Consider the following 26,593-nt stretch of genomic DNA (forward strand, 5'->3'; position numbering starts at 1 on the left):
TTTGCATTTCATCAACATTACTATAGCAACATAAATAACAAACAATGTCGGTAGTTTGAAATTAAAAATTGTCGAGTAAGAGCTTCTTAGCTTACCCTCCATTTCTTTTATAAATTTTTAATGAATTAGTTGCATAATAAGTTTTAAGACCACAGAAGATCAAAATTTACAAGCAATCAAATGAACAAAATTAACGAAAACAATTTCGCTAATGAAAAAAAGGAAAAACTGAAACAGTCTCAAAAAACTAGGTTATCGCGCAACCAGCCATCAACGCATTCCGAACAGTTTTCCATAATTTTGAAAGCTCCTACAAGGCTCCCTAGAATTGCCATGGCTTCGTCGGACTTTGAGCGCCAGCTTACGAGCGCGCAAAAGCTCAACGATCACAATTATCGAGGCCTAGTCTATCGTGCCTATCCGAATGAACCGACTTGCGCGTGTCCACAGATTGCATCTGGCAAGAAGACTACGAAGAAGAAGCAGCAGCAGCAGCACTCAAGCTTCTCGGGCTGTCGTTCCGGCTGCACGAGCCGCTGCTGCTCGAGCGTGCGGCAACGAAAAGACGCTAACGACTCCGGGACGAGCCCCGCGCACTTTATGCCCATCCATTGTGCGCCGAGCACGAAAAATGACGAGGTTTACAGCGGAGTAGCCTGCAACAGCAAAGAGCAAAGAATCAGAATGAGGGGTGGCGGAAGCGGCGAGCAGCTTGGCTTTTTCAACGGCGGCTCGGACTTTACGTGGTACAACGGCGGATTCATGCCTGCGCTACGTCTTGAAGGCGGAGGCGGAGGAGAAACTTACCCAGCTGCAGGCTGTGGGAAAGCCAAGGTCAGGGTAAATGCTTTTCATTTGATGTGATTAGAAAAACTATGAGTTATATGCTCAAACTTCATTTCTTCTCGTCTATTAACGAACTCAAGTACCTTCGAATTTGCTTTCTATAATGTATCATTTTTCATAATATATATAGTAATACAGATAATAACAAATGAGATCAGTGTGATAAATCTATTTGACTTTTTTTTCATTTATTAAGTTTAACTTTTATTTATCATAGGGTATGCAAAGATTCAACACTTTTGAAAACAACCAAGATTTCTTCCAATGGGACCGCATAAATCCAGGATTTATGGCAGCAAATAAATGTCAACTCAGAAATAATGAAGATAAATCTAATAAACCTTTGTGCTCTTGTCCTGACAAAAGTCACTTAGAAGCAGTGTTGAAAAAGAAAGGTCACGGAGTTTGCATTAAAAAACCTTGCCTAGGAACAGATTGTCTAATCAAGGCTTTTCAAGATGCACAAGACTTTGTGGACTCCATAGGAAAAGTACCTGGATTAGCTGGTCTAGGTATAATTGAAAGTCCTTATTTTGGCCAATCTAAGGAAGTAAAGGAAGTGAAAAAAGCAGAATCTAAATTAGGACCTACCAACAAACATGCTGAAACGACAAGCAATCTATGCAACACTCAAAATCTTGAAAATTTGAAAATGCTAAATTACAATAAATCATTAGCAGCGCATACCCCTAATCTACCAAAAAAATCTGGGGTTGTTCAAGAAGGAATTGTTGCTATTCCAGATCCATTAGTTCATGCATCGCTGAAACCTAAAAAGAAAGATGAAAAAATTGAAAAGCCAAAAGAAACAGAAAGTAGCACCTCTCCTATTCAAAATTTTGAAGATACGCCTTGTGGGGAACCAAAATGTAAGTCAAAGCCAAAAAAAGTTGTTGCCGAAGAAGCAAATTCAGATTCTGCTGAAAAAATTGACGCTATACGAGACAAAGTTTCTGCTCCACAAAAAGCAGATAAAAAGCATTCACCAAAAATGAGATCACATTCAGGTCTGAGTGGTGATCGCACTAGGAACTCTAAATCTACTCCACGATTATCCAAATCAGCCAAGGCAAATCAGTTTATTTATTCATTTGGCAACTCTTACCCAACTTCTGTATATGGACATAAAAACTGCAGTCTTCTTCGAACTCGAGTTCCAGCACACATGGGTTGGATGTGGAATCAAACTGATACAGTAGGCAAACTCAAGCTTCGGGCTGGATGGAGACCTGGTGCAATCAGTGTACATCTTCGTGATATTTTGAGGGAGGCTAAAGAAGGTTTCTTAAAAGAAACACGAAGACCAAGATCAGCACCATCTAAAAGCAGAAAAGGAAAAGCTCAGAAAACTATGAGTTATACTTCCATAAAAAAAACTCTTATTGCTAATGAGGAGGAAACTGAAGAAGAAGACAATTTTCCACCAACACTACATATACATAGAAAAGATGGCGTGTATTATGTTACTATGTATCCGATCCGACCAGAAGCTTCGGAAGTGCCACGAATAGATGAGCCTGTCAATCCTCTTCAATTCAAAATTGTCAAGAGTAAAGATTCTCTTGCATCCAGCTCCACCGCATCAGATATGGAGATAGAATTTACTCCTCCAGCTGCTGTTAATCGCCTAAAGAAAAAACCAAACGTTATCCACATAGAAACGCAAGTAAAACAACAAGAAATTTTAGATGCCTTTAAAAAGACTGCGGATTTCAAAAAGAAAAATAAAGATAGCAAAACTAAAAAGGATAAAGTAAAAAAGAAATAGATCATAATAATTGTAAGGCGAATATTGGTGTAAATGCAATTATGTGAAACGATTGAATTAATTGTAAAACTAGCATATATTTGCATAGATTGCTGTGTAAAAAATTCTTCTACATTTGCATTAGGTATTAAATTAATATGTATCGATCAATTGAATTTTAAAAGACTAATAAATATTTCTTAACAAATTACATCACCCTAAAAAAATGTCTAGCACTTGTTTTATTTCAGCAAAGTACTTAATATATATGATAAAGCCCTACGCCCCGCTTTTCAGCAACCTTCAAAGCTACACAAACAAAGCAATAGGAAATTCATCCTTCCTTCAAAAAGTTCACGAAGTTATAATTATGTATGCACATACTAAATTAATGTCGTCCACGGCACTATGAACAAAAAAACTATGCTTTTATTACCGATAGCAGCTCAAAATTATTACCTACCTTGCAGATGCTTCGCGTATACTCATATTCGCGGATTCCGATCGATTCGTTTTTTTCGTTTCGACCGTTACAAGAAACGAGTTTTCAGCGATCAGAATGCAACGTAAAAAATATTCGTTGATCTCCTAACTCAGTTATGCGTAATAATTATGTTAGTTATTCAAACAAAAGACTAACAATAGATGCACTGTTTGAGAAAAAAGCCATTAAAGTATGCGAACGCGCGTTTTGAGTATGCGGCAGCCGGCAGGGGAGAAGAACCGGAACTATATCGGAGACGGGAGAAGCCGGCGAAAATGACGGAAGCCTTCGCCTATATATAGCCATACCCCACTATAGGTGGCGCTAGTGTCGCTCTGTGTAAAAATCCTCGCGCCGGATTTCTTGGAATCGGAAGTGAACTGGTGGAGGGGAGAGAGGGGTAGATGAAAAGCGCCAAAACGTAGAAAATGACTAAGGGAAGGATTTTTTCCCGGTTTTTCGTAATGTATGATTAATGATATAGGTATGAGAGGATGATATGACACCTCGCGCATCGATCACCTTCTTCAAGGAGAGGATGGTGTGAGTGGCGGGATACAAATCGACGAGCTACTTTGACTTTCTGTCATTAGTTTGGACCAGATCCCCCCCCCACCCCTCCTCCCACTTCACTTGCATAAAAGCTAACAATTATTATTGCATACCTACCTGTCAACATTCGGAAGAAGCATCGCGAGTCGAGAAATCCAAAAAATTCGTTGAGTCCGAGGGGCGGGGCCGATTCGTCGCTATGTCGTTTAGAGGGCGCCAAAGTAGCATTCTAGAAGATTCTCGCGCCCTTCGAGCTCGCGCGTGTTTTTCTCATTCGGAAAAAACGCATTCACTTGTCAAGGTCTGAATGAACGAGCTGGTGTTCGGCACGGGAGACATCCGAGCACGGATGGATATCAGTCCAAGAAATTCTACCGGAAAACCGCAAATCTCCTCTGAGAAGTCTCCACGACGTTGGCGCGCAAAACTACTTGGGTTTTTTCTCACGGCCCACCTAGCCGCCGCGTCACTACTCGCCCGCCGATCGACGAGGATGACTAACTACGCTGCCGTCCTGAGAACTCTACTGATGGGCACATCTGAGATCATTGCTAAAATGTGAGAGGTAAGAGCTAACCGTGATCATTAAATTTTTGACATTTTGCTTGCCTTTACCGCGCTCTCCCGTGTCTCGTAAAATCACTTCGATGAAATGTAACGGTTTTTTTGTTCGATCGTTGACGTTGAACGCGTTTTCTCCTTGCAAAAGTGCATAGCGTTTAGTATGCATTTATTTGGCTTTTGCATATCGACGCTTGAGCGGATCTAATGGAAATGACAGTGAACGCGTTTTCTCGTTCAAAATTTAACGGTCCTCTGTTCGACGCCATTTTGGATTCCGAATTTCGTTTGACTTACGTATGTTTTGATAAGTAGGACTTATACAATATAACATGTTTGATGATTAATATTACTTTTTTGCAATGGATATTGTGGATTCGCATTATACGTTTTATATACGTATAACATGTATACTATGGAATTCGAAAAGTTTAACGGTCTTCATGTTCGATAATTCGCATTTGCAGCGGGAATAACCATCATCAGAAAAAAAGTAGACTCATGATTCAGTGTTAACAGGTATACTCGAAAACTTGAAGTCCTGGAAAACGCCTGAAAATATGCAGCCATCACGCCAGCACCGATGGTTTTACTCTCGCGCAGCTCCATAGTCCCGCCACTTTATAGCGCTGATGCTCCGCTACCCGATGCCTGTGATATATAGATAACTTCTCACTTTGGAAGGTTCCTTTGTAAAAAGTACAAAGGAAAGGTAAACAAATTTCTGAAAATCTTAATTTTTTGAGAATATAATAATGAGTGTGTCTCCGCGGCCGATATCGCGTACGCGAAATGTAATTTAGCGTCCGCGAAAACTTTGTAGCGTGTGCGAAATCAACTAACAAATTTTCCGGGAAAATTTCGCGTGCGCTAAATCTGTCGCGCACGCTAGATCTTTCGCGCACGCTAGATATAAACTTTTCGGGCACGTTAGTATTTTTAAGAGCAATTCTTTCGCGTACGCTAAAGTGCTCCAAATTTTCTTATAAGAAGCAAACGGAGTACTTATACATAGAGATGTTCCATTCATCCTTCATAAGTCACTCCTGTTGCTTCTTTTATATATAGGAAATGTAGAGCACTTTAGCGTACGCGAAAGAATTGCCTAAACAAGAAAAACTCTAGCGTATGCGAAAATCTCTCGCTCCATCTCTCATACAAGTACTCCGTTCGCTTCTTACAAGAAAATTTGGAGCACTTTAGCGCACGCGAAAGAATTGCTAAAAAAAAAAAAAGTTCATTTATACCACTCTAACCTCAAAATATGCTAACTTTAATTGGAATTTTCGGCTCCCGTGATATAATATATACTATTCTAGCGTACGCGAAAAGTTGATTTTCTAGCGTGCGCGACAGATTTAGAGCACGCGAAATGTTGATTAGTAGCGTGCGCGAAACATTTTCCGGAAAATTGTCTATGGTTTTCGCGTACACTACATTTTCTTTCGCTTACGCGATATCGGCCGCGGAGACACACTCTATAATAATTTTCATACCATCCATTATATTCTTTATATTACTATATATCGATATATACTATATACCCACGCTCTTAATATTAATATATATCAATTTTACGTATATTGGACATTTCAATCAAAATTATGTCTACATGTTTTTAAGTATGCGAACCCTGTCAAATTTTGATGCGTTCATCTCTTAAACTCTACTCGTATAAAAAAGCTAGATCATGATTTGTTAATTAATTCAACATTTTTCCATGTGTTCAAGAATATACCTATAAGTAAAATAATAATACCATTTCACAAAATCATTAGCATCTAAAGTACTGCATACATGCGCAAACATGAATTTAAAAATCTTAAGCAAATAACGCCTTTTTTAAATTTTCGCGGCAATTCGCGCATCGTCTCATTTATAACCTCCAAACGTTAATAACGAATTGACGTTTGTCAACCGTATAAGATCAAATCATTACAATCTGTCGGCAAGTCTATTTAGGAAAAACATAATTCAATCTCCAACATGTGAATGTGGCTATGAATCTGAAAACATTGACCATATACTATGGGATTGTCCCAGATTTTCAAATCAAAGATACTCACTTATCAACAAACTCAACCACTACCACTCAAAAAAAAAGAAGAATACACCAAAAGATACAACATCACTGCTAAAAAATCCAAATGAAAAACCAGCAAGAATAATTACTGAATACTTGAAACGCTGCAATCTACAAATTTGAACTCTAACTTGAATTTAAATTCAAACCAATAAGTTTATGCAAGACAATCCAAACCTACATTACCATCAGTCAAACATGCAAGGTGGCACATCGGAGTCGCAGTCCGCTCTTGGACAGCAATCCACAGCCAATAACAAGAAGAAGAAGAAGAGTTGACGTTTGAGATTTGATAAGTGCGATAGCGTTCATAGCGTTCATTCTGAACACGTGAATAGTAATAGTTTTTTTGTGTCTTTGACATTGATCAAAGTTAACTAGTCGATATAGTATTATTCTTTGCAAAATGTCAAATGCAGCACTTGAGGAGAAAAATAAAAAGATTCGTGAGCGTATGCTCAATTTGAGTGAAGTTGTTATCGGTCCTTTTCCTCTTGATTCACCATGGCTTCGACCAGTGCGAATGAATTTTATACAAGATGGGAAACCAAAAGCTTGGGATTTGATGAGAGCACATGAAAGTGTAAGCATAATTATATTCAACATCAGTCGGAAAAAGCTTGTTTTTGTCCGACAATTCCGACCAGCTGCATATTTTGCTTGCCTACCAGAGAAAGAGGCAGTGATCGATTTAGAAAAATATCCCCCAACACTTGGTCTTACAATTGAACTTTGTGCTGGTATCGTTGACAAAGATAAACCTTTAGTTGAAATTGCTCAGGATGAACTTAGAGAAGAATGTGGGTATGAAGCACCTGTTTCAGCTTTTCAGAAAATTATAACTTATAGGTAGCTATATTTTGAGAATACAACTATTAACACAGTCATGTGTACTTGAATCATTGGTTTATTGAAAATATTTCAGATTTGTTTCATCTTCAGCGACCAAGCAAACGTTGTTTTATGTTGAAGTAACGGACGAGATGAACATACATCCAGGTACAAAGTGAACTCTCTTTTATCATTAGTCTCTGTATAATGTGATTTATTATAAAGATGATGTCTCTATGCAGGAGGAGGAGCTGAGCATGAAGGAGAATTAATTGAAATTATAGAAATGAGTATTGATGAAGTTAAAAATTATGTCAATTCTGAAGAAGTTTCCAGTCCTCCATGCTTTCTCAATGGTGTTGCATGGTTTTTGAACAATAAGAAAGATAGATACGCATAATCAAAATTGATAATTTGATTAAAAGTGTATAAGTTTTGGACAATCTATCGTTAGTGAATTTCAAAATAATTTATCATTAGTTTAAATTTATTTACAAAGAGTATATGTACATTGTATAGCCGTCTTGGCAGAGTCATGATAACACATTCGTGGTAGTTGGCTTGAGATCAGTTTGATTTAATGTTGAACATTGTTCAGCCTCATCTTTTGTAAACTGAGAGCTGACCCATGCAAGTCCCCACTTTAAGTTTGTCAGCAGAAATTTTAAGGCCTTGGTCCACTGTTCCTCGGAATTAAATTGGATTCTGAAACATTGTAAATATTTCTGTCATACTTGTACTTATTTTTAAATGCTGTAATTATAGCAATCAAATATTCCAAACATATTTTCATAAGGTAATAAACGTATTTAGAATAAAGATTTCATTTGTCTTACAAAATTAGCCAAAATATATAAAACAAACACCAATATCTTACTTGATTGAATATGAGTTTCCAGTTGCAGAATCTTCAATTTTTCCTCGTTCCATTCTGTATGGAAGGCAAAATCCACTGTCACCTTTTTCTACCTGTTCCTTAAATTGTTGTAAACAGTCAAGAAAGGCAACCATAGCAGCATCAAATTTTGTATCCCATAAAAACTTGAATCCACCACTGCCGTATAAAGGCAGCTCTTTGTGTTGATCAAGGACTTCAATGTAACTGTGATTACCAAATGGTACTAATCGAAATCTTTGAAATGTTAAATTCATTTTCCGAGCCAAAGCAGTTAAAAGTAAAGTTGTTTGTCCCCATGCTGCATTAATTTCGCTCCAGTCAACAGGTGCACTTGGTAACCTGCCTAATCTGAAGGAATTTATAGTGCCAAAATGACCAGAGTGCCAGATGTGGAAGGTGGCATTAAAAACATTGGTCTTTTTCAGTCTTTCAAGTTGTGATGCTGCATAGGCCAGCTGACATTCCAAACTGAAAATATTTTACACATTAGTACAACTTTTTAATGTACAAAAATATTTTAGTGATAGATACAGCAAAAAGAAATTTTTGATAATCAACTTGTAAATTTGATTTATATCCAGAGTAATTATTTTGTAGTAGTTTTATACTCTGATGGTAATCACAATGCTATTTTCAATCTATATAATGTATATGGTGTATACAATTATGAGACATTAAATAATGTTACCTGCGACATTCATCTTCTGCTAAAATAAGATCTCTCCTATGACGTGAAAATTCTCTCCAATATCTTTCTTCCTCGCTTTGCAGCCTTTCTCTCTCTCTTTCTTGTTCAGCGATGGCATTTTTCGTAGCTGCCTCTTCTTTCCTCAATGCTTCTAGCTCCCTAATCATTCTTTCTTCTTCTGCTTTGACATCTTGCAGTTCTTTTTCCAAAGCCTCTATTTCAGTTTCTTCATTGCCTTGTTGTAACTGCTCGGCTTCTAATTTTTTGAGGTATTCGTTGTAATCAGACCATTCACCTTCTGTAAGCCTAAGTTGTTGATCCATTAGCATCAATAGGCTATCAGTACATTCATCACATAATGGATGATCAGCCGAACTACTACTACTGAGCACATCGAACAACGTTGCTCGCACCTATGCATGAACCAATATTTGTATTAGCTAGTGTCAATAAATTATTTCTTAATTATATATTTATTTAAAGTATTGTTCATTATTTTATACCCTCAAATGATGACTTAGGCCTTCTGTTTCTCCTGAGTCACCCACTAACATAAAGCCATTTGTTCCATTTGCAGATTCTGTGAGGCGAAATGGTGGTACTAAATGCTCTAAGCTGCCACTTTGTTGTTCTACCTCTCTGACAACATGATGTTGAATAGGTACTGAACATATATCCAAAAAATTGATTTAGTTACTTTGTTTTTTAATGAAAAAGATATTTGAGTATGCTCGCTCATTAACATTTTAATTTTGCATTGATATCTGTTTTAAAATTATTTAGTATCAAATAAAGGATGTAAATATAGTTAAGAAAAAAAAAATTACAAATAATAAACAGATTAAGGTGGTTATAATATACTCTTAAGGCAGGCAAAGCAAGGCTCAACATTTTAAATCAAAATAACTATGACAGGTCAATGTTTTGGTGAGAAAAATAACAATTTACCGACATGATAGTTCAGCTATTGTATGTTCTCCTAGATGATTGAAACTTGGATCTAATCTTAAAGGTTGTAGACATCGCTGACACGCGAAATTCACATTAGATTTCATGTCCACCATTCTTGTCGTTTATCTGTCAAACGACAAGACGCTACGACGCAACGATGCAACACAACCTGCAGGATAAAACTCTTATTTATATATACGCAATCGAACTAACGCCTCAGAAACAGAAACACTAAACAGGGTCAGCTGACAATTGTTCGTAACCGCGCCGCAAGAGGCGCTGACAGACTCAAAACATTTTGCTATCGCGGTATAAAACATTTAATTTATCTAAGTTAAAACTGAATTACAAGATTTTTTAATTTGTAATAACAAATTATATCGCGATTGCAAATAATGGATGAAATATGTCTGGAGTATAACAAATGATACCTACTCCATTTATTCAGAAAAATTAATTTGTTAAATGCTTATATCCAAGTAATATTTTTTACGCTTTAATATATGCCAGAGCTCGTAAGAATAACAGTCAGGTATTCAATATTCATGTATTGTTCAAGAACTATCTTCGCCCTGTTTAAAAACAACTAACGACATCTATACATAAACCGAAAAACTGAAGTTATCCCACTGTCATATTGTATTATCATTTGTCGATAAAATACTAATATATTTTCATAAAAATTTTTCGCAATTACTTACAAAGTTGTTGAATATCTAAAAATTTAGTTGCTTGATTAGTTTTTTAACGTACAAAATTCATTTTGCATTTTTTTAATACGGCTTTTATGTTTCAGGTCTATGACGCTTAGAGAGGTAGATTCTACTTTACCAGCCGTGAAACTTGTGGACTACATACTTATCACTTATGAAACTACATAGTACGACTTTCAAAGAAAGCCACTAGGTGATCTCGCGAGTCAAAAACGCATAAGGAAGTGCTGCTATCTGCTGTAAGTTGCTTCACATGCTTTACACATTAAAATATGTTTTATCTTATATTATTTCCGTACATTTTAATCATTAGAAGTTTGAATTCTCATTATAACTTATATTGTTGATTAGAATTTCTACGTATCTACGTACAAGCCAAAAGCAAGCAAATGTTTATTTTAATCAATTTATCGATTGTGGTGAATTAAAGACCAATCGTATTATATTCAAAAATTTATAACGTTTCGAGCAGAAGTAGAAAGTTAACGCCCCTATAGTTAATTCGAATTCTTTAAAGTACTCATGTATGCACAATCGCGCTTCCCTAAAAACGTTAGTTTCTAAATTAAATCGAAGCTGAAAGAATCCCACTTAGAATTCGTCAAAAACGTGCGACCAATATGTACGATACACTTTTTCCCCGAGCTTTAGTCGAATACATTACCGCGAAATTTGTGGGCTGAAAATAGGTTGGATCATCGGAAGCCCCCATAACTCCGGGTAGGCTGTCCGCGCTGGCGAGTCCTGACTAACTCGCTTTTCCTTCCTCCCCCCCCCCCAACCCCCATGTAAAACAGCGAGCTGTAGTCGAAAAGCCCCCGAGGGTGATTGATACGATTCTCACAGCCATGTCCCCTCTCTCCTTTCTCCTTCATCGCATTAGGAATTAGCTTCGGCGAGATTCATGGGAGCTGCATTTGACGAACGCGTTAGTTTGTGGGTATCTTTAGCACAGTTCCGTATCAGGCAGAGAAACGGTCTTGAAAAGCGCTTTCAAAATTTCTCTTTTTGACTGGAGGAAAAGGGCTTCTTAAAACGAATCGACATTATCTTACAGCTTTTATGGTATTTTTTTTATTTCCATGCAAACTATACATAATTGTCTATAAGTATTTCTGTTAGATAATCAAAAAAAAATATGAGAAACTAGCTTGTGGTTTACCGGAATCTAAAAAATAAAATTTCTAACGAATGAGATTACTGACACGACGCGGAGAAGAGAGAAATCGAACTTTTCTTGCCTGAAGAGATGAGACAGATAGGTTTATAGTCGGCCGTGTTGAATTTATGCTAATTTTGCTCCCAGCATATTTGAGGAATATCTTACAGCTTACGTAAGACGTTCGACTGCCTATTCAACAGGTGGCGCTCAGCTTCTTCGCAGATTTTGTGCATACCTACTTAAGTGTAATATCTGAGAATTTTCATCAACTATCTCACCATATGACTCCGAGATTAACAGTTCTTGAAAGTTGCACAGATGTAAAATAAACTAAAAGAGATACCGCGGACACGTAGCTCGTCAAGATGAAATTTTAATTTTGACACAATAGATGACCTATCACTTGTAGAAGCTATAGAATAAACGTTAAATGAGGAAAGTTGTTCGTATAATGAAGGACGTCTTTAACAAAATAATGGTATCAATGATGGGTGTCAGTAAGTTGAAATGCGATATTCAGTATGAGAACTTGATAAGTACATTACTTTCAGAGAGCTAATGTTTAAAAAACATTTCACTTTTGTTTCTATCATCCACATGGAGATCTCATACTATGCATATAGCTATAGAACGTGCGCGCCTTCGAATTGTATGATTACCCATGTACCGAAATACAAGGAAAGTTTAGCAGATGTCAAATGTCCGCATAACGATCAAAGGGGGGCAGGGGCATGCATTTTGACACTCAAATGCTATTCCACTTGTCAGAGCGCCGGCGGAAAACCAGTTTGGCGACGCCTTTCGTCTGCACATAATACAGAAAGATAAGTGAGTAAAGTATATTCAAATTCGCGCTTGCACATCACTCTCAAATGCATAGAAAATCGTACGCTTATAGGAGACGCATCATGCACTCCCATTGTACGAAGGTTTCGCATTATATGTTAGGCGTAAATATACGAAACTAAACAGTATCGCTCGTGCGTTTTCGGGAAGCGAAAAGTCTGTGCATATAGGAGATACAACATTTTCAATCGAATTCGACATGTAAACTGAACGTATATAGATATCCGTTATGAATACGTCGCGCGTGATTTTAGTTATGCATGCATAATGTTGAACGGACGTATATAGATAGAAGTTGGAATGGTAGAAAATGAAAACGCCACCCAGAATAGACAAATCGCTCTTGCTATAGTAAATCCAACTTATTTTTTAAGATTGCCAGCTGTCATTTATACGCATGTTTTGGGTACAGGTCTAAATTTATCTGTATGAAGAAAGAACGCTTCACCGAATTGAGAGACTGCTGAGCTCTTTTTTCGCCAACATCAGAAAAAAAGTCAAAGTCAGTTTAAGATTCCGATACAGTTTATTCTTGAAAGACTATACGTATATTACCGCCGAAATCATGCATACATAAAACTCCGGGACCTCTATCCCCCCTAGAACAAAAGAGAGAGAGAGAGAGAGAGAGAGAGAGAGAGAGAGAGAGAGAGAGAGAGAGAGAGGGAGCAAGATTCTATGAAACGCAAGCGCAGCCTCGATAAGCATCTCGCATCGTTCGAAATCGACTCTCACCCCCCCCCCTCTCTCTCTGCCTTCAGGTCCGTGCCGCAGAAACAGAAATCGGCAAAGCCAGTCGCGATCGTGCTGTAGAAGCCTGCAACGTTGACTCACACACTAAGACAGTCTGGCTTTTGGCTTCTGTGAAGAGTTTCGATGAAAGTTGAGTTCACATGTGTGGGTGTGGGCGGCGACGACGGGAGTGACGGAAGGAGGGCCGGCATGCCGCTATAGCACGTAAGAGAAAGAGCGAGAGAGAGAGAGAGAGAGAGAGAGAGAGAGAGAGAGAGAGAGAGAGTGAACGCGAAACGTTCTTCTGCCGTTGCACCGTGAGTGAAGCGCGGGCGTCACACGCGAGGACGTCGTCGCGGCTCTCCGCCAATCCGTCCCTCAGCGGCCATGTTTGCTCTCTCTCGTGGGGCGGAGCGCTCACCTCTCTATAGTTGTGCTCTTCTTCTTCTACCTCTTCTTCGTCGTCGTTCTCTGTCCCTTTTCCGTCTTCGCTGTGTCTTGGCGCGAACTGCTGCTTGTCTCTATACACCTGCAGACCAGCGAGGCCAGTGACGTAAGGCGCCAAGCTGAACGTCGTTGTTTTCGATCTGCAGCATGCACATGTGCATATTCAAAGGTTCCAGGCGACAGATGTATAATTTGATGCGTTCTGACACTGCTGCTATAGCATTGGGCCGCAGTAGAGATGAGTAATCTATCTATACTCATCTCTGGCCGTAGTAAAGTTGATTTCCGCTTGTGCATTTGCATTCAGCTAAAAGTTTCGAAGAACACGATACAGATCTCGAGGTTTGGCAGTAGTCGAGCCGCTTGGATCGAAAAATATCGTTTAGCGTTGTGCAGCTGCGTCTAGCGATGCGATTGTTTTTAATTTCATCTTCTTCGAATAAGCGTTAAACATCTTGAATTGCATTTGGATTTTAAAAAAGAGCAGGTTATTATTCCACTGGAGTTTAAATGAAGTAGAAGTTTTATGATAACTCAAGCCAGTTTGAGTTATTATAAGCAACATTGTAGTTTGTCCGCAGTAGTTACTTGACATGATAATAATGTAGCTTACAATTTGCACTTTCTTGCATTAAAATTTATACTTCCGGACATTTGACAGTTGTGTTTCTTACATTTAAATTTATGTTTCCATACGTGAAATTGAGTATCGCAGAAAATACTTCAGCCTTTCGCGTGTATGAAAATTGATTTTTTCAAAACGTCATTCAACTAGTGTCCCAGAGAATAATTATTTTTTAAAATCCACCTTCAGTTGCCATGGGTTTATTTGAAACAGAATAAAAATGCAACATTAAACATGTACCAAGAGGTTCAAACACACTTTAAAGGCTGCAATTTCATACCAAGAAATGTGTACTTGGAAAGCAGTAAACAAGTAACGTTCGCTGTTAACTCCACAAGGTGTAATTTTCACCGATCGCAATAAAAAGTCAAAGTAATCCTTAGCTTACGCAACAGCGCGTGCGCATACGCATGATTTACGCATTTTAAAATATCATACGCAAGAACGGCTTGCATTTTTCAGAATCGACAGCAAGAAAAGTCCCAGGCTAAGAATGAGCCAGGAGAGAAAAATGAAGACGAGATATTCGCAGCTAAAAGCGAAGACGAAAATCGGCATGCGCGCCTGTATACCGAAATATCAATTGCAGTTCTCCTCTCGCTTGGTCGGCTAGCGCATTTACGGGCATCCGTTCTGTGTCCCGGGGCGCTTGATTTACGACGAGTTACTGCCGCCGCGACCGACGAAGAGAACCTAGAAGACTTGAAACGCCTCGCGGTTAACTTTGAGTTTTACGATTACGGGAATCGCGCGTAATTGCAGCTTGTCCTGATTTGCGAGCGTATTTCATTATGTAACCCAGGAACGGTCGCGCACGACCGCGTCAATTGTACGCTTCTTCGCCGCCGCCACCCTGCGATCTTTTTGCGCGTGCCACACGTTTAACCATATGTTCGATGATCGCGCGTAGAGCCTCTTGTAATTATAATACTCGACCTGACGGTGGCGAAATTACACGCGTGGAGGGACCAGCCATTCTTTTTTTTTATGCATGCGGCGCAAGTTCGAATTTGTGACGAGCCGCAGTAAGTGGCCTTAAATTCACCAATAAGGATTAAAATATAAATGTATAAATTCATAGCGTGATACGAAAACATAAATTATTCATCGTTGTGATTTCGTATGTAACTTTTAGTGAATGGGTGCCTTTGAAACTTCTTATTTTCCGGTTACGCGTATAGCAAAAATAAAATATTCCGCGATAATTCACGTCAACTTCCTCTTGCACGTGTGCTGTTCGTTTATTTATTTGTTGAAAGCCGAATAAAATCAATTTGTTAAGTGATTTGTCCCGATGACAAGAGCGATAAAAGTATGTTAAAAAAGGTGTCGTTCGCAGACTTTGCAAAAAGGTGCTTACACGGTATACGAGAACGTGCGAACGTGGAGCTGCGAAAGAGGCTATGGGAGTAGCCGCAGCGCGGCCGCCTAATTAGTCTTCCGGCTAATTTGTCAGTCGGGCGCGAACTGTACAGCTAGGTTTACCTTCAGCGGATTCGTTCGACGCGGTCGTGCGAGTGGAGAAATAAATCTGGTGCCTCGATCCCGCGACTCCGGCTCGTAGCGCAGGCTGCGTGTTACACTAATGTAACCGCTATTTCAGCAAATAGGTACACGCATATATCTTCCATCGTAACTGCAGCGTGAGCGCCGGATGATTTATCTGTATGCAAGCCACGCCGGCGCAGCTTGTCCTCGGAATTAAGATTTCTAGATAATTTTAGCTCTTTTGCTCGCTTTTCCCTTGTTATCTGCGCAGTTCGCATTTTCGTATAATGTTCTTGCGCGTGTTTCCTTCTTAATGCGATGATATAGTTTTTCAGCTCGTGCAGGCAATGAGTTGAGCCGGTTGGCACGTACGCGATGCCGTTCCCGCAACTTGTTTATTTTTTTTTTTTTTATTCTCTGGGAATTAATCGCGTTTTTGAAGGGATAAAATGTCTGCGCAAGCATGAGTTATTTAACGTCAAGTGTATTAAAATTCCAGAGCTTGATTTGCGTTTGATAGGCATGTCTAAATATTATATCCATACATCAGTCTCCTCAAATTTTTAACAAAAATACGACGGCGATATTAACAAGATATTCATTCGTTCACATAGCTGTTAGAACTCGATTTCAGCGAGAGATAGAAAACATTGTTACCAATGAATTCTTATTCTCATCATACAGCAGAAGGAGATACAATCAAAAGTAGAATCCTTATGCACCAAAGCTCAGTTTTTCCGAGTACACCTCGTTAAACACAAAGAACTTTGTGTTCGTATCTTATCTCTGTTCAAACTCGGATGTTAAAAATTAGATATAAATTATAACGTAAGTGCATACAATCGCTTCTTTGTTAGTTGCTCGCTGACTTACCTGCGATGTGCGCAATGCATTTCAAACATTCGTATGGAAAAACATTAATCTTAAGACACTAAAGATGGGCGCCTTATGAAATGCTTCTCACGATGATAAGTTCTTGGAAAATCAAATAGTTAAAAGTGGTCGAGTTTCGGAAGTAGGAATGCACGCTTGGAATCTAAATACAGCGTGGCACCACCCAAGCGAGACAAAAATAACCGAATGGCCATATTCGCGAACACATATAGAGGTAATGAAAATTTTCGCGTTGTACACAGAAGCGAATCGCCACGTGCTCTATGAATGTAAGCAAGTCGAGTTTATTTTTCGAAATGGATTTACAGCAGAAACGAACCAATCTGGGCCGTGGGTCTTCTCGCATACATACACATAGCGAACTCAGAACTCACATTCGTTCATCTCTCTCTCTCTCTCTCTCTCTCTCTCTCTCTCTCTCTCTCTCTCTCTCTCTCTCTCTCTCTCTCTCTCTCTCTATCTATCTATCTATCTATCTATCTCGCGCTATTCCACGCGCATTCGCGTTCCGTCTGTCCGTATGTTTACTCCAAAGCTATATTTACGGATCGCGATCCGCCCACGGGACTCAGATCGTTCGCATGCACCGTTCTGGATTCGCTGAAATTCTCTCCTGCCCACCTTGGCCATAACGCACATTATGCCGCGCGTGCATCGTATAGCTTTTCTAGTTTTCGCGCAAGCCCCACAGATGAGGTGAGGTTTATCATAATATTCAGAGGCGCGTGAGAGGGCCCGGATCGCATTCGCATGACGCCATTAGCGACCTTGAATCCAAACCTCCGCGTTTCGCGTTTCTCTTTTTCGCTCTTTTCGTCCGGCTCGCTCTCATTCGTTCGTCGAAAATGAAAGGCATCATCGATGGGGGATTTATGTCGCGCTGGTTCGAGAGGTTACCCTCCTCCTCGAGAGTGAGAAAGAGAACCGAGTGAGCTCTCGGCGATGATGGAATTTTCGAAGATGCTCTCAAAATTGTCTGTGTCGTAAATCAACTGTCTATGCAAACCATTATATAGTTTCGTTTTCAATGTGTTTTCTTATGTCGACCTCTTGGATGGTCAGTTTTTTTATAGGAAGCTGATAATTTTACAGCTTATTAAAAATCTTGATGTAAAATGTATGTAAAATCGAGAGCAATTTCAGAGTAAAATTCCAGTATATTTGTTCTGCTAAAACAGTTTGCGTCAGAGCGTGTTTAATCGTTTACAAAATTTTCACGTCTACAATTATCGTTGATATTTTCCGCTCGCAATAAGGCGATTTGGCAAAATAAGGCTGCTTATCAAACAGAAAGAGGCTAATGGATATAATTACGAACGTCATGAGTGTCAGAGCAAATATGACATTAATAACTTGTACTATTTTTCAAAATAAATGCGGGGAGCTATGTAGGATAATACAGATATAAATTCATAGAAGCTTCTAACGCTTTATAAACTGCGACATTCAAAATACTTGTTTAGGTTTACACAATACAGGATGTTTACCGGCAGGGTTTTCTTATTTAAATAATTCATTGGTTCGAAATCTTTCGTTTTCATTATAATTATACGTTAAATATAATCAGTCTTGCGTTCAACCCACGCTTGCACGCTCGAGCTCACGCTTCACGGGTTCTTTATTTTTTATCTGCAGAGTAAAAGTCGAAAAGCAACAAGTTACAAATAAAAGTAGAAAAAAATCCATCCTCGGCAACTCCAGACACCATTAAGGATGCACGCGTGATGGGCGACTGGTGCGCGCAGTTTAACGATATTATACGTAAAAGAGCTCGCCCGTTGGCTCGTCGACGGGCACCTATATACAATATACATATACGAGCTGCTTCGACTCCGCGGGGGTCTCCACATATATAACTATGTATATAGCTGCGCCGGATAGTTATTTATGATCGAAAAAAATCTTCTATCATAATAAGCGCCAAGATACGATATGTGCTGGCACCAGAAGCGAGCGAGCGAGCGAGCTATGGAGTCCTAGCAAATGAGCCTACCAGATGTATCTTCCCCTGTAGGTTCAACACACGGGTCACGATTATCCATTTCGTTAATGTCGTCTACTCGACGCTGCTGTATATTGCGAGTACGACTGCATGCAAGTGGTTAATACTAAACTTTCTGTGCTATAATTGGCTACTATGGTATTTTTTTTATTCCTTGTGAGATAAGATGAGAAAATGGTGTGATTCCTCAGACCGTTGATTGAATGATGAGGATTTGACATCTTCTTTGGAGGAAATCCTGGAATACAAATTAGAGGTGTAACTTAATTTGAATAAATGAATATAAATTTGGAATCGGATTGCAAAAAAATGAACGATTCTATTTCGGTTTTCGATGTTATATCCTGCGCGTTGAGTACTTTGAAACTTTACATAAACAATAACGACAGTTTAACAACTAAAAAATAAAAGCAATCAAACGTAGAAAATACTTTGATTATAAGATTTTGATTCGTTTTGGAGTTTTTAAAACTTGTGAATAATTGTATTTGTAATCGTACAATTGTATGGATTTAAATTGTTAATTAATCTCAAATGTTTTCATTTCAGATAAGCTGCAAACTCTAAGTTCAATAGTGATGTGCATTGATCCTATAACAGCGACAATCCTGATTCTTGTCTGCCTGCTTTGTATATTTCAGTCTTCGATTACGATTCACTTACTTCGGTGGGTGGGTTCGAAGGGATCTCTGAAGTATTAAATCAGGTAGAAAAAAAAGAAGGCTAGTAATTATGATGACTGAATTTTTTTGAGTACTGAAGTTTTCAAGTGTTCAAAAAAAAAATACAGAAATCATTGCGCTGTCTTTCAACGGCGGATCAGAATTTTAATAACATGTAAGTAGATCCATAAACTCTTTATTTTCTGTATGCGCATATAAGACGTAAAATACTTATAACGAACGAAGCAATGTAACCTATTTTGTTAATCTATCTTTATCTCCTTTACGTGTGTACATTATACGATTGCGCTTCTCTTAAAAATTATTCCCAAAGGTTGCCCGTCTTTTTCAAGTCGTTAATTATCTCGATGCACTGCCGCGATCTCATGATTTATAAAGACTTCACTATGCCGTAACTTTTCTTAAAGGGGGTTGTCCACGCAATTATAATACATTAGAGCTGATGTTTTTGGGTCATTCTATATTTAGAAAGTTTCGAATATTTATAATTTATATCACATTATACTAGTTTTCGTATATGCTTATCATCTACCGTAAATGTGGAGATTTAATAAGCTTAAAACTGTGCGTGTTAACGCATTCGTTTAAATTGATATTTTGATTTATACCGGTGTGATAGTTCGTCTTTTCTAATAACAGTTTGGATTCAGTTGGATGATTACTTAAGATATATGTATACACTTTCAGGACATTTTACAACTGACCATAACTTTAGCTAGACCGCTTTTTAGTTTAAAAATAATTTAACAGTTATTATCTGAAAACTAACTTGTTCTGACCATTGTAAATAATATATTATCCTCATTAATATCGTATAACAATCAACTAGTGAACCATAGTTTATCTCTGCGTATAAACGGTTTGTACTTGTCAATGTCAATGTGATACTGTAAGCTCTAGTGCATTAATTTTCACATAAGTCGAAATTATTACTTATTCGTGTCTTGTTATTCATAAAGAAATAATGATCAATTATATCTCTCCAGAAAGATTCAAAATTTTGTCGCCTGATGCTGAGCACTAAGTATGATGCGTTTTCAGGTTTTGTAATAAAATTTGTGTTTCTGATTCGCGTTTCTAAATTCTTGTGCCAAGCGACCAATCATCAATTAAATGCTTCACAACAAAGCCCATCACTTTTTTAAGAGAGGATTCGAAATGTGCCTATCATAAAAAACTATCCAAACTATGTTTCGGATTCTTTTCGATTTTTAATTCGAAATAGAGCCGTCTTTGAGTAAGTGCTGCTGTGGAGAAACGCACAGAATACGATGACATGGCCCTTTGAACTGATCGCCGGCAACCGTGTATCGATCATTAATCATCGATGAGCGTGTAAGCGATTCCCTTGTCCGACGCCACTTACCGTTTTTCGACATCGACACGCGCGTTGTTTGGTCCGCTGTCAATTCGATTTTGTGACAGCATGCTCGTCATCTTTGAATGCTGTAATTTTTAATGAGATACAAATGTTTGAAGTGCCATTTTTACTTGTTTCTGCGATTCTACATTGGCGTTCGTGGGATTTAAGATTGATAATATTTTTTACAACTGATTTACAGTTGCTTTAATTAATTATATACGTTAAGTTTAACTAATAACAGAAGTTTATTCCGTCTCCTTGAATTTATTCCAAGTTGATTGAAGTAATCAACACGCTTCTGGTGACATAAATATCAATGAAAAAAATCCATTTATTTATCCCGCCTTAATACTCAACAGACGGAAAAGCGTTGAAATTCGCCATTATTTTGTGAGAAATGCCAAAACATTTTGGAGGGTACACAATTTTATTTTGTTGCTCTTTGGTCTTTACAAAGTCTTTTACAAAAGCGGATTGAAAGAACAATAGGGCCGCAACTAGCGACTCTCGGCTGCGCGATCGGTCGAATCCCTCTCGAATTAGTGGAAAAACTTGGTTAAGAGAGCAGCGCCGGCAGCCTGCAGGTGAAGCGCGTGCGTCTTCTCCGCCCATATTTGACGGCTGCGGGTTTGGCTTTGGCCACCTTTAGAAGCGAAAAGCGCATGGGCACTGACCTCCATCTAGACTCTCGCTCTTTTTCAGCCGCCTCCCGTCACTTTCTTTTCTTCAGCCAGCTGACAGCTCAAAAAGTGAGTAGCAGCGTGCACTCGGCAAGGGATGGACTAGCGTTTTGCCGGTGCATTGTTCGGGTCCGCGGGTGTTCCCTACGGACAAACACAACCCCCTGAGTCGGCGGCCCACGAAGAGCTTTCTCTTGCTTTCTGCGCGCACTTTTCCTCTCCCTCTCTGTCGTTTCGCTCGATTTTTCGCATTTCCAAATCCGCAGAACCTACCGACTCTTTTCGGAAATCTCTAGATCTAGATCCTCTATTCCGTACGCATGGTGGCGCCGGTACAAGATTGGCCTATTAACAGACTGTATACGATTACGTTGCATTATTCAACGCCTTTTTTGACTGCTTGATCAGCGTAAGTAATAATCGCCCTTCGGTCATACTTTAGACTTGCGAATCTCTCGCAGGAATTCCGTGTCTGCCAATGTTCGTTCTCTTTCGAAGTATGTCTAAATTTTATAGTCGACAAAGTGTCGGAGAGCCTTGGGCAAGGTGGATGATGAAAAAATAAGACACGGCTAGATTCGTAAATCAAGACATGCATATAGGTATCGCGCGGAGGTCTCTGGGCCGCGTTCCGCCGATATTAATTTGAATTTAAATGGAACTAGCCCGAAAAATTAAGAGACACACATGCTGGAATCTCAATTGAATAATGGCTCTTTTCTCTTCTCCCGCGCGCTATATACACATATACGGAGTTGCTGCGTGAGTGTGCGTATAGCTATAACGAGCCGAAGAAGAGCTAAAAATCTGTGCGCAAGCGGACGAAACGAGTTCCCGTCACGCCTTTTGTGTAATGGGATAAATCCGAGGATCCTCGGCCTCCTTGACCCTAAAATTTTCCTGTGGTTCTTCGAGAAGAAGAAAGAAAAAAATATGAAAGAGGCGAAGAACTGCCCTGTATAATTATCGATTATCGCGCGCGAGTACCAAAGAAACTTTATAATTTTTCCGACGTGCGGGGGTCGCTGCACCGCTCGCAGGACACCTGTTGAAGATGTTGCCCGGATAAATCTTAAAGGCGTATCTTGACTAGCGTGATCAACGCGCCTTTCCTCTTTTTGTTCTCCGTGACGAATTACATCTGTGCGTTGGGAAATTGGGAATTAAGAAATTATTTGAATCCTCGGGAGACTAATCTTTGGCCGCAAGTAAATATTATAATACTTTTATCAACCAATCTCTGGAGATCAATGTTTGGAACAACTATACTTCATTTAGTCACACTTAAGAATCGTTAAGGACTCCAACCCAATCAATAAACGTTCTAATATATTATCGGAACTTATGCGATAATTAATTCAAATATCGTCACGCTGCACAAAATTGCTGAACGCATAATGCACTCTCTTTAAAATCCTGAATTCAAACAATTTCACGCCCCGCACGCAGCCTCTCTTCCCGAGATGATTTAGCACAGGCTGTTGACAAACAGCAAAAATCCATTCATCGAACGGGTGCGCAGATGTGATCTATACCGTTGGCGCGACAAAACGCGCACATAATTTCAACTCCGAAATGACAAATATTATTCAACAGATGCATTACGTCAACGAGATAGGGACACGTTATATACCCCGCGCCTGTAAAGCAGTCCCGCACACGCGGTTTACCGGCGGCGGCGGCGGGCGGCCCGGAATAGGCTGATCCGCGCGTGATTAATGAAAGTGCCCGCCGCGCGGGGAAATGCGTTATCGCACGAGTCGCAGGCGCTAGCTGCTCTCTCTCGGAAATATGCGAACGCGCGCATCGCGCGACGCTTCTCTTTTTCCGCGCCGCGCGCAAACAAAACGCCGTGTAGGCTGCGCGCGTCTATGAATAATCGACGTTTCCCCTTTGCGCAGACGCGTCTCTCGGCTTTTTTGCTCTATTAGCGCTCTGTTGTAGGCTACCACCCACCCTTTTTATACATTCACTGGATCCGATGCTTTTTTTCGATGAGTCGCTGCCGGCCTTGTCTCCGCCTTTTTCTTCGTTCGCCGCCGTGTTTAATCCCGCATGAATATGTATATAGAGAGCTGGTCCGTACGGAATAGCCTGCGTTTCGCCAGATATCGCCAATCGTTTTTAAACTTCGCCCACGTTCTTCTTCGAATGCGCGCGCGTACGTTCCATTATCGTTTATGGATTTTTCTGACTTTATGTCATTGATTCCTGTCATATTTAAATGCGATTTCCGAGAAGATCGCCGATCTGCAGCGCCTCCCTGTTTCGCTCTTCCAAAAACGAGAAATGAGGATGAATAAAGGAAGAAAATGCTTATACCAGCGCGTTAAGATACTTCATTGCTTGCAAGCTAAATTGAATTTTCGCCTTCGGTATAACGCCTTGTGGATTTTCTTTTAGCAATTCGAAAACAGTAGTATACACGTACAATGACACGGGCTTATAACAGGTTAAATCGATCTAAACACCGATGTTTTCTTTGTATACGAGGTAAAAAATGAACGACGCGATTCACGTCATCAAATCCCCGCTCAAACGTATAAAGCGTTTCTCGAACGCGTCTTATAAACTTCTCCGCTGTACCAACATCCAAATATTTATGCAGCTATAAATTTTGAATATCCTCTTTCTTTCGCCCCACTCGCGGAGCTCCTGAAAAGGCTCGTGCCCTCTAGCATTTCCATCATAAAAAATACTCGGCGGAGAGCCTGTGTCACGCGCGAGCGGCACGGCCCATTAACGTGCAGGAAAATCCTGGAAAGGCTCGTAGATTACGGGCTTGAACTCAAGTTTGCGCGGCACAAAAGAGAGGAGAAGAGCGGCTCTGCATGAGTGCGGTTGTAAGAATCGTCGTTCGGCTTCCTAAAAGTCCTCGTAATATTCGCACCCGTAACCGCTGTGTACGACCACGGCGGAAAAACAAGGAAGCTCTCGCTCTACTCGTCCCGTTAAGCGTTTAGCTCGGACGCGCAAAACTGTTCGTCGCCGGGGTCCGTCGACTCCGCCGGAGAGCTAAAATAAGAAAGAGATATAAAATGAGTAGAAACGAGCGGAGCGACTCGTCATAAAAGGGCCGTATTTTACTCTGAAACGAGGAAATGACGCTGCGCTGCTCACATTCGGTAAAAGAGTTAACTCGCTTGCACGGCGGGCTCTGTGCAGCGTTGCAGGTGTAACTTTGTATATAACGGCCCTATAACAATTAGCCTCGAACTCGGAACAAGGAGGTTTCTAATCTCCCGCTTTTTTCACCTACTTATATAGATGGTTTCTTGCTTTCGCCGCTACCGCAGCGTCATAAACGTCGGGAAATTCGTGTGAAGAACGAAACGAAACAAAAGATGTCTATCATTGTGTATTGTACTTGAAGTGGGACACGAGAACAGAAGTGTATCTTCCACTCGAAGACAGCTGATTTTATTGTCGAGGGACTTTGTAGGATTACGTCTCAACTCGGCCTTTACGATACACGTCCCATCAGGCAAACGAAACGGCCGGTTTTCGGTTCATCGAGGGCCCGGCGCCGACTTTTAGCGCCTGTAGAACGATACTCTGTACATAACACCAACCGTGAAAGAGGAAGAAAATAGACAAGCGGAATGGTACGGAGAGAGAAAGGGATGCTCCGAGTGAGACTGGAGAATGCGAGTGGAGGCCGAGCTGAGGTAGTTAAGTTTTATTACGCTTACCTACACGCAGCTCAAGAGGGGAGAGAGGAAGAAAGAATATCTTCGTGGGGTCGCTCGCAATCCTGCCAATAACGACGACGACGAGGAGGAGGACGAGGACGAGGACGAGCGAGAGTCAGGTACCGTTTTTACCGAATCGCTCAAGCTCCTACAATGTTTGCATACACGATTTGTCACGAACGTTACGACGTCATAAATTATCGCGCGAGCTGCGCGCCTTATATTATACGCGCTGCGCGCAGCCAGCTCGGTCCACTCGAGGCAGAATGAATGAGAGAAAGAAGGAGAGGCTCCTCGACCTACAAATCACATTAAAACCTCGTTACACGGAATTGGAGAACACGAAAGAGAGCAAAAAGAGAAGCGGACGCATCACGCGGCGCAAGCTCGTCGTCGGATATTTATCGCGGCGAGTCTCTGCGATCGCATACAAGCTGCTGCGTTTTGCGCGGTCGCACGAGTTTGACGATTTTTTCATTCGCTCTTTTACCTTTAGTACCTGTCCTTTAGCAGAAAAAGTGACTCGAAAATCGTATGGATAATTCGTAATATTGTGGAAGGAATTCTGGTGGAAGAAACAATCATCGTCATCCCTCGAAACGAAGCTCCCCCAAGACTCCAATAACATCCAGAGACTTGCGTGGCTCGCGCATTATAGCGCTCACAACAATGTGTCTCTGCTGCGTAGAAATATTCGAGCCGGTGCTGGGACGAATCGCGCAGTCAAGAGAGCAAGCATTCCGAAGTCGAGGACGACAGCCTAGCTGCGAGCTCAACCGAGTCGCATGCTGCAGAGGTACTGATTTCGGGCCCCCGAAGTCTACATACCGGCCCCTCTCTCGCGCATTCCGCAGCCTCGGCTGCGAGGGGATGGTGTTCCAACTCGCTGTCTCTCTTCCCTGCGCGTCATCAGGGGGTCACTTTTTTGTGTGTGTGTGCGTGTGTGTGTTGTGTGTGTCTGCAGAACGTTGGGGGGAGAGTCGCGTATACCGTACATACACGAGCTCCGCTCTGTGGATGTATTTTTTTTTCCTCGATGCCGAGGCTGCATTTTGGGGTTGCGCGTGGTCCTTGAGCGTGGCTCTCTGGAATTCCGGTGATGCGAGAGACGGCAGAAAAAATATTTAGATGAGATGGAGTAGCCCTGCGATGCCGAAGGGAGAATCTATGGGTCGAGCCATGCGTGTTTGCTTTCGAGGATTTTGATTAAGGGGCTGATGATGCCGAGAGTTGGCGGAATCACGTTTCTCAAGAGGTGACAGTAATGCGGCGAAACCGATACATTATTCAATTCCCGAATTGAATTGCACACAAGTCGTGTGCGGCAACCTGCCGGGACGAGTTTGTCAAAACGATACGGTCATGTTATAGAGAACAGACGTATCATTTGTAAAACGGGTGTTGGGCTGATTGTCTTCGCCGGTTGTAGCTGACGTGAGAAATCAAAAATCTGACGGGCCGACTTTTTTCTCCCCAACAGATGCATGCATCCTGGCGTGAAATAGGTCAAAAGCTAAACACGGAATACTTATGCCCGAAAATCCTGGTATTCGTGTTTTGACGAGAGGCAAGAGGGAGAGCGAAAGTGAAGCTGCGCTGAGATAGAAAGAAGGAGCGTGGAGAAA

The 26,593-nt window shown here is 40.5% G+C and overlaps 3 protein-coding genes across 5 annotated transcripts; 2 read left to right on the top strand and 1 right to left on the bottom strand.

Moving 5' to 3' along the window:
- Positions 1 to 2: 2 nt before the first annotated feature.
- On the top strand, positions 3 to 2,804 carry LOC103316058. 2 transcript variants are annotated; one of them, XM_008207657.4, is made up of 2 exons: positions 3 to 834; positions 1,064 to 2,804. In XM_008207657.4, the coding sequence occupies exons 1-2, from the start codon at positions 181 to 183 to the stop codon at positions 2,612 to 2,614; spliced, it is 2,205 nt and encodes a 734-aa protein (XP_008205879.1). In that variant the 5' UTR covers positions 3 to 180; the 3' UTR covers positions 2,615 to 2,804. The 2 variants fall into 2 exon arrangements, with proteins under 2 accessions (XP_008205879.1, XP_008205878.1); XM_008207656.4 differs by having other exon boundaries at positions 33 to 840.
- Positions 2,805 to 6,165: 3,361 nt separating this feature from the next.
- LOC100117070 (uridine diphosphate glucose pyrophosphatase NUDT14) lies at positions 6,166 to 9,160 on the top strand. The gene is made up of 3 exons (XM_001601358.6): positions 6,166 to 7,122; positions 7,199 to 7,272; positions 7,347 to 9,160. The coding sequence occupies exons 1-3, from the start codon at positions 6,680 to 6,682 to the stop codon at positions 7,502 to 7,504; spliced, it is 675 nt and encodes a 224-aa protein (XP_001601408.1). The 5' UTR covers positions 6,166 to 6,679; the 3' UTR covers positions 7,505 to 9,160.
- On the bottom strand, positions 7,573 to 10,209 carry LOC100117105 (autophagy 6-like). 2 transcript variants are annotated; one of them, XM_001601389.6, is made up of 5 exons: positions 9,643 to 10,209; positions 9,194 to 9,354; positions 8,691 to 9,103; positions 7,982 to 8,470; positions 7,573 to 7,809 (listed from the first exon to the last, which is right to left on the bottom strand). In XM_001601389.6, the coding sequence occupies exons 1-5, from the start codon at positions 9,752 to 9,754 to the stop codon at positions 7,638 to 7,640; spliced, it is 1,347 nt and encodes a 448-aa protein (XP_001601439.1). In that variant the 5' UTR covers positions 9,755 to 10,209; the 3' UTR covers positions 7,573 to 7,637. The 2 variants fall into 2 exon arrangements, with proteins under 2 accessions (XP_001601439.1, XP_008205880.1); XM_008207658.4 differs by having other exon boundaries at positions 7,578 to 7,809; positions 9,639 to 9,860.
- Between the last annotated feature and the right edge of the window lie 16,384 nt (positions 10,210 to 26,593).

Source organism: Nasonia vitripennis, chromosome 4 (genome assembly GCF_009193385.2).
Source record: "Nasonia vitripennis strain AsymCx chromosome 4, Nvit_psr_1.1, whole genome shotgun sequence".
Classification (NCBI taxonomy): domain Eukaryota; kingdom Metazoa; phylum Arthropoda; class Insecta; order Hymenoptera; family Pteromalidae; genus Nasonia; species Nasonia vitripennis.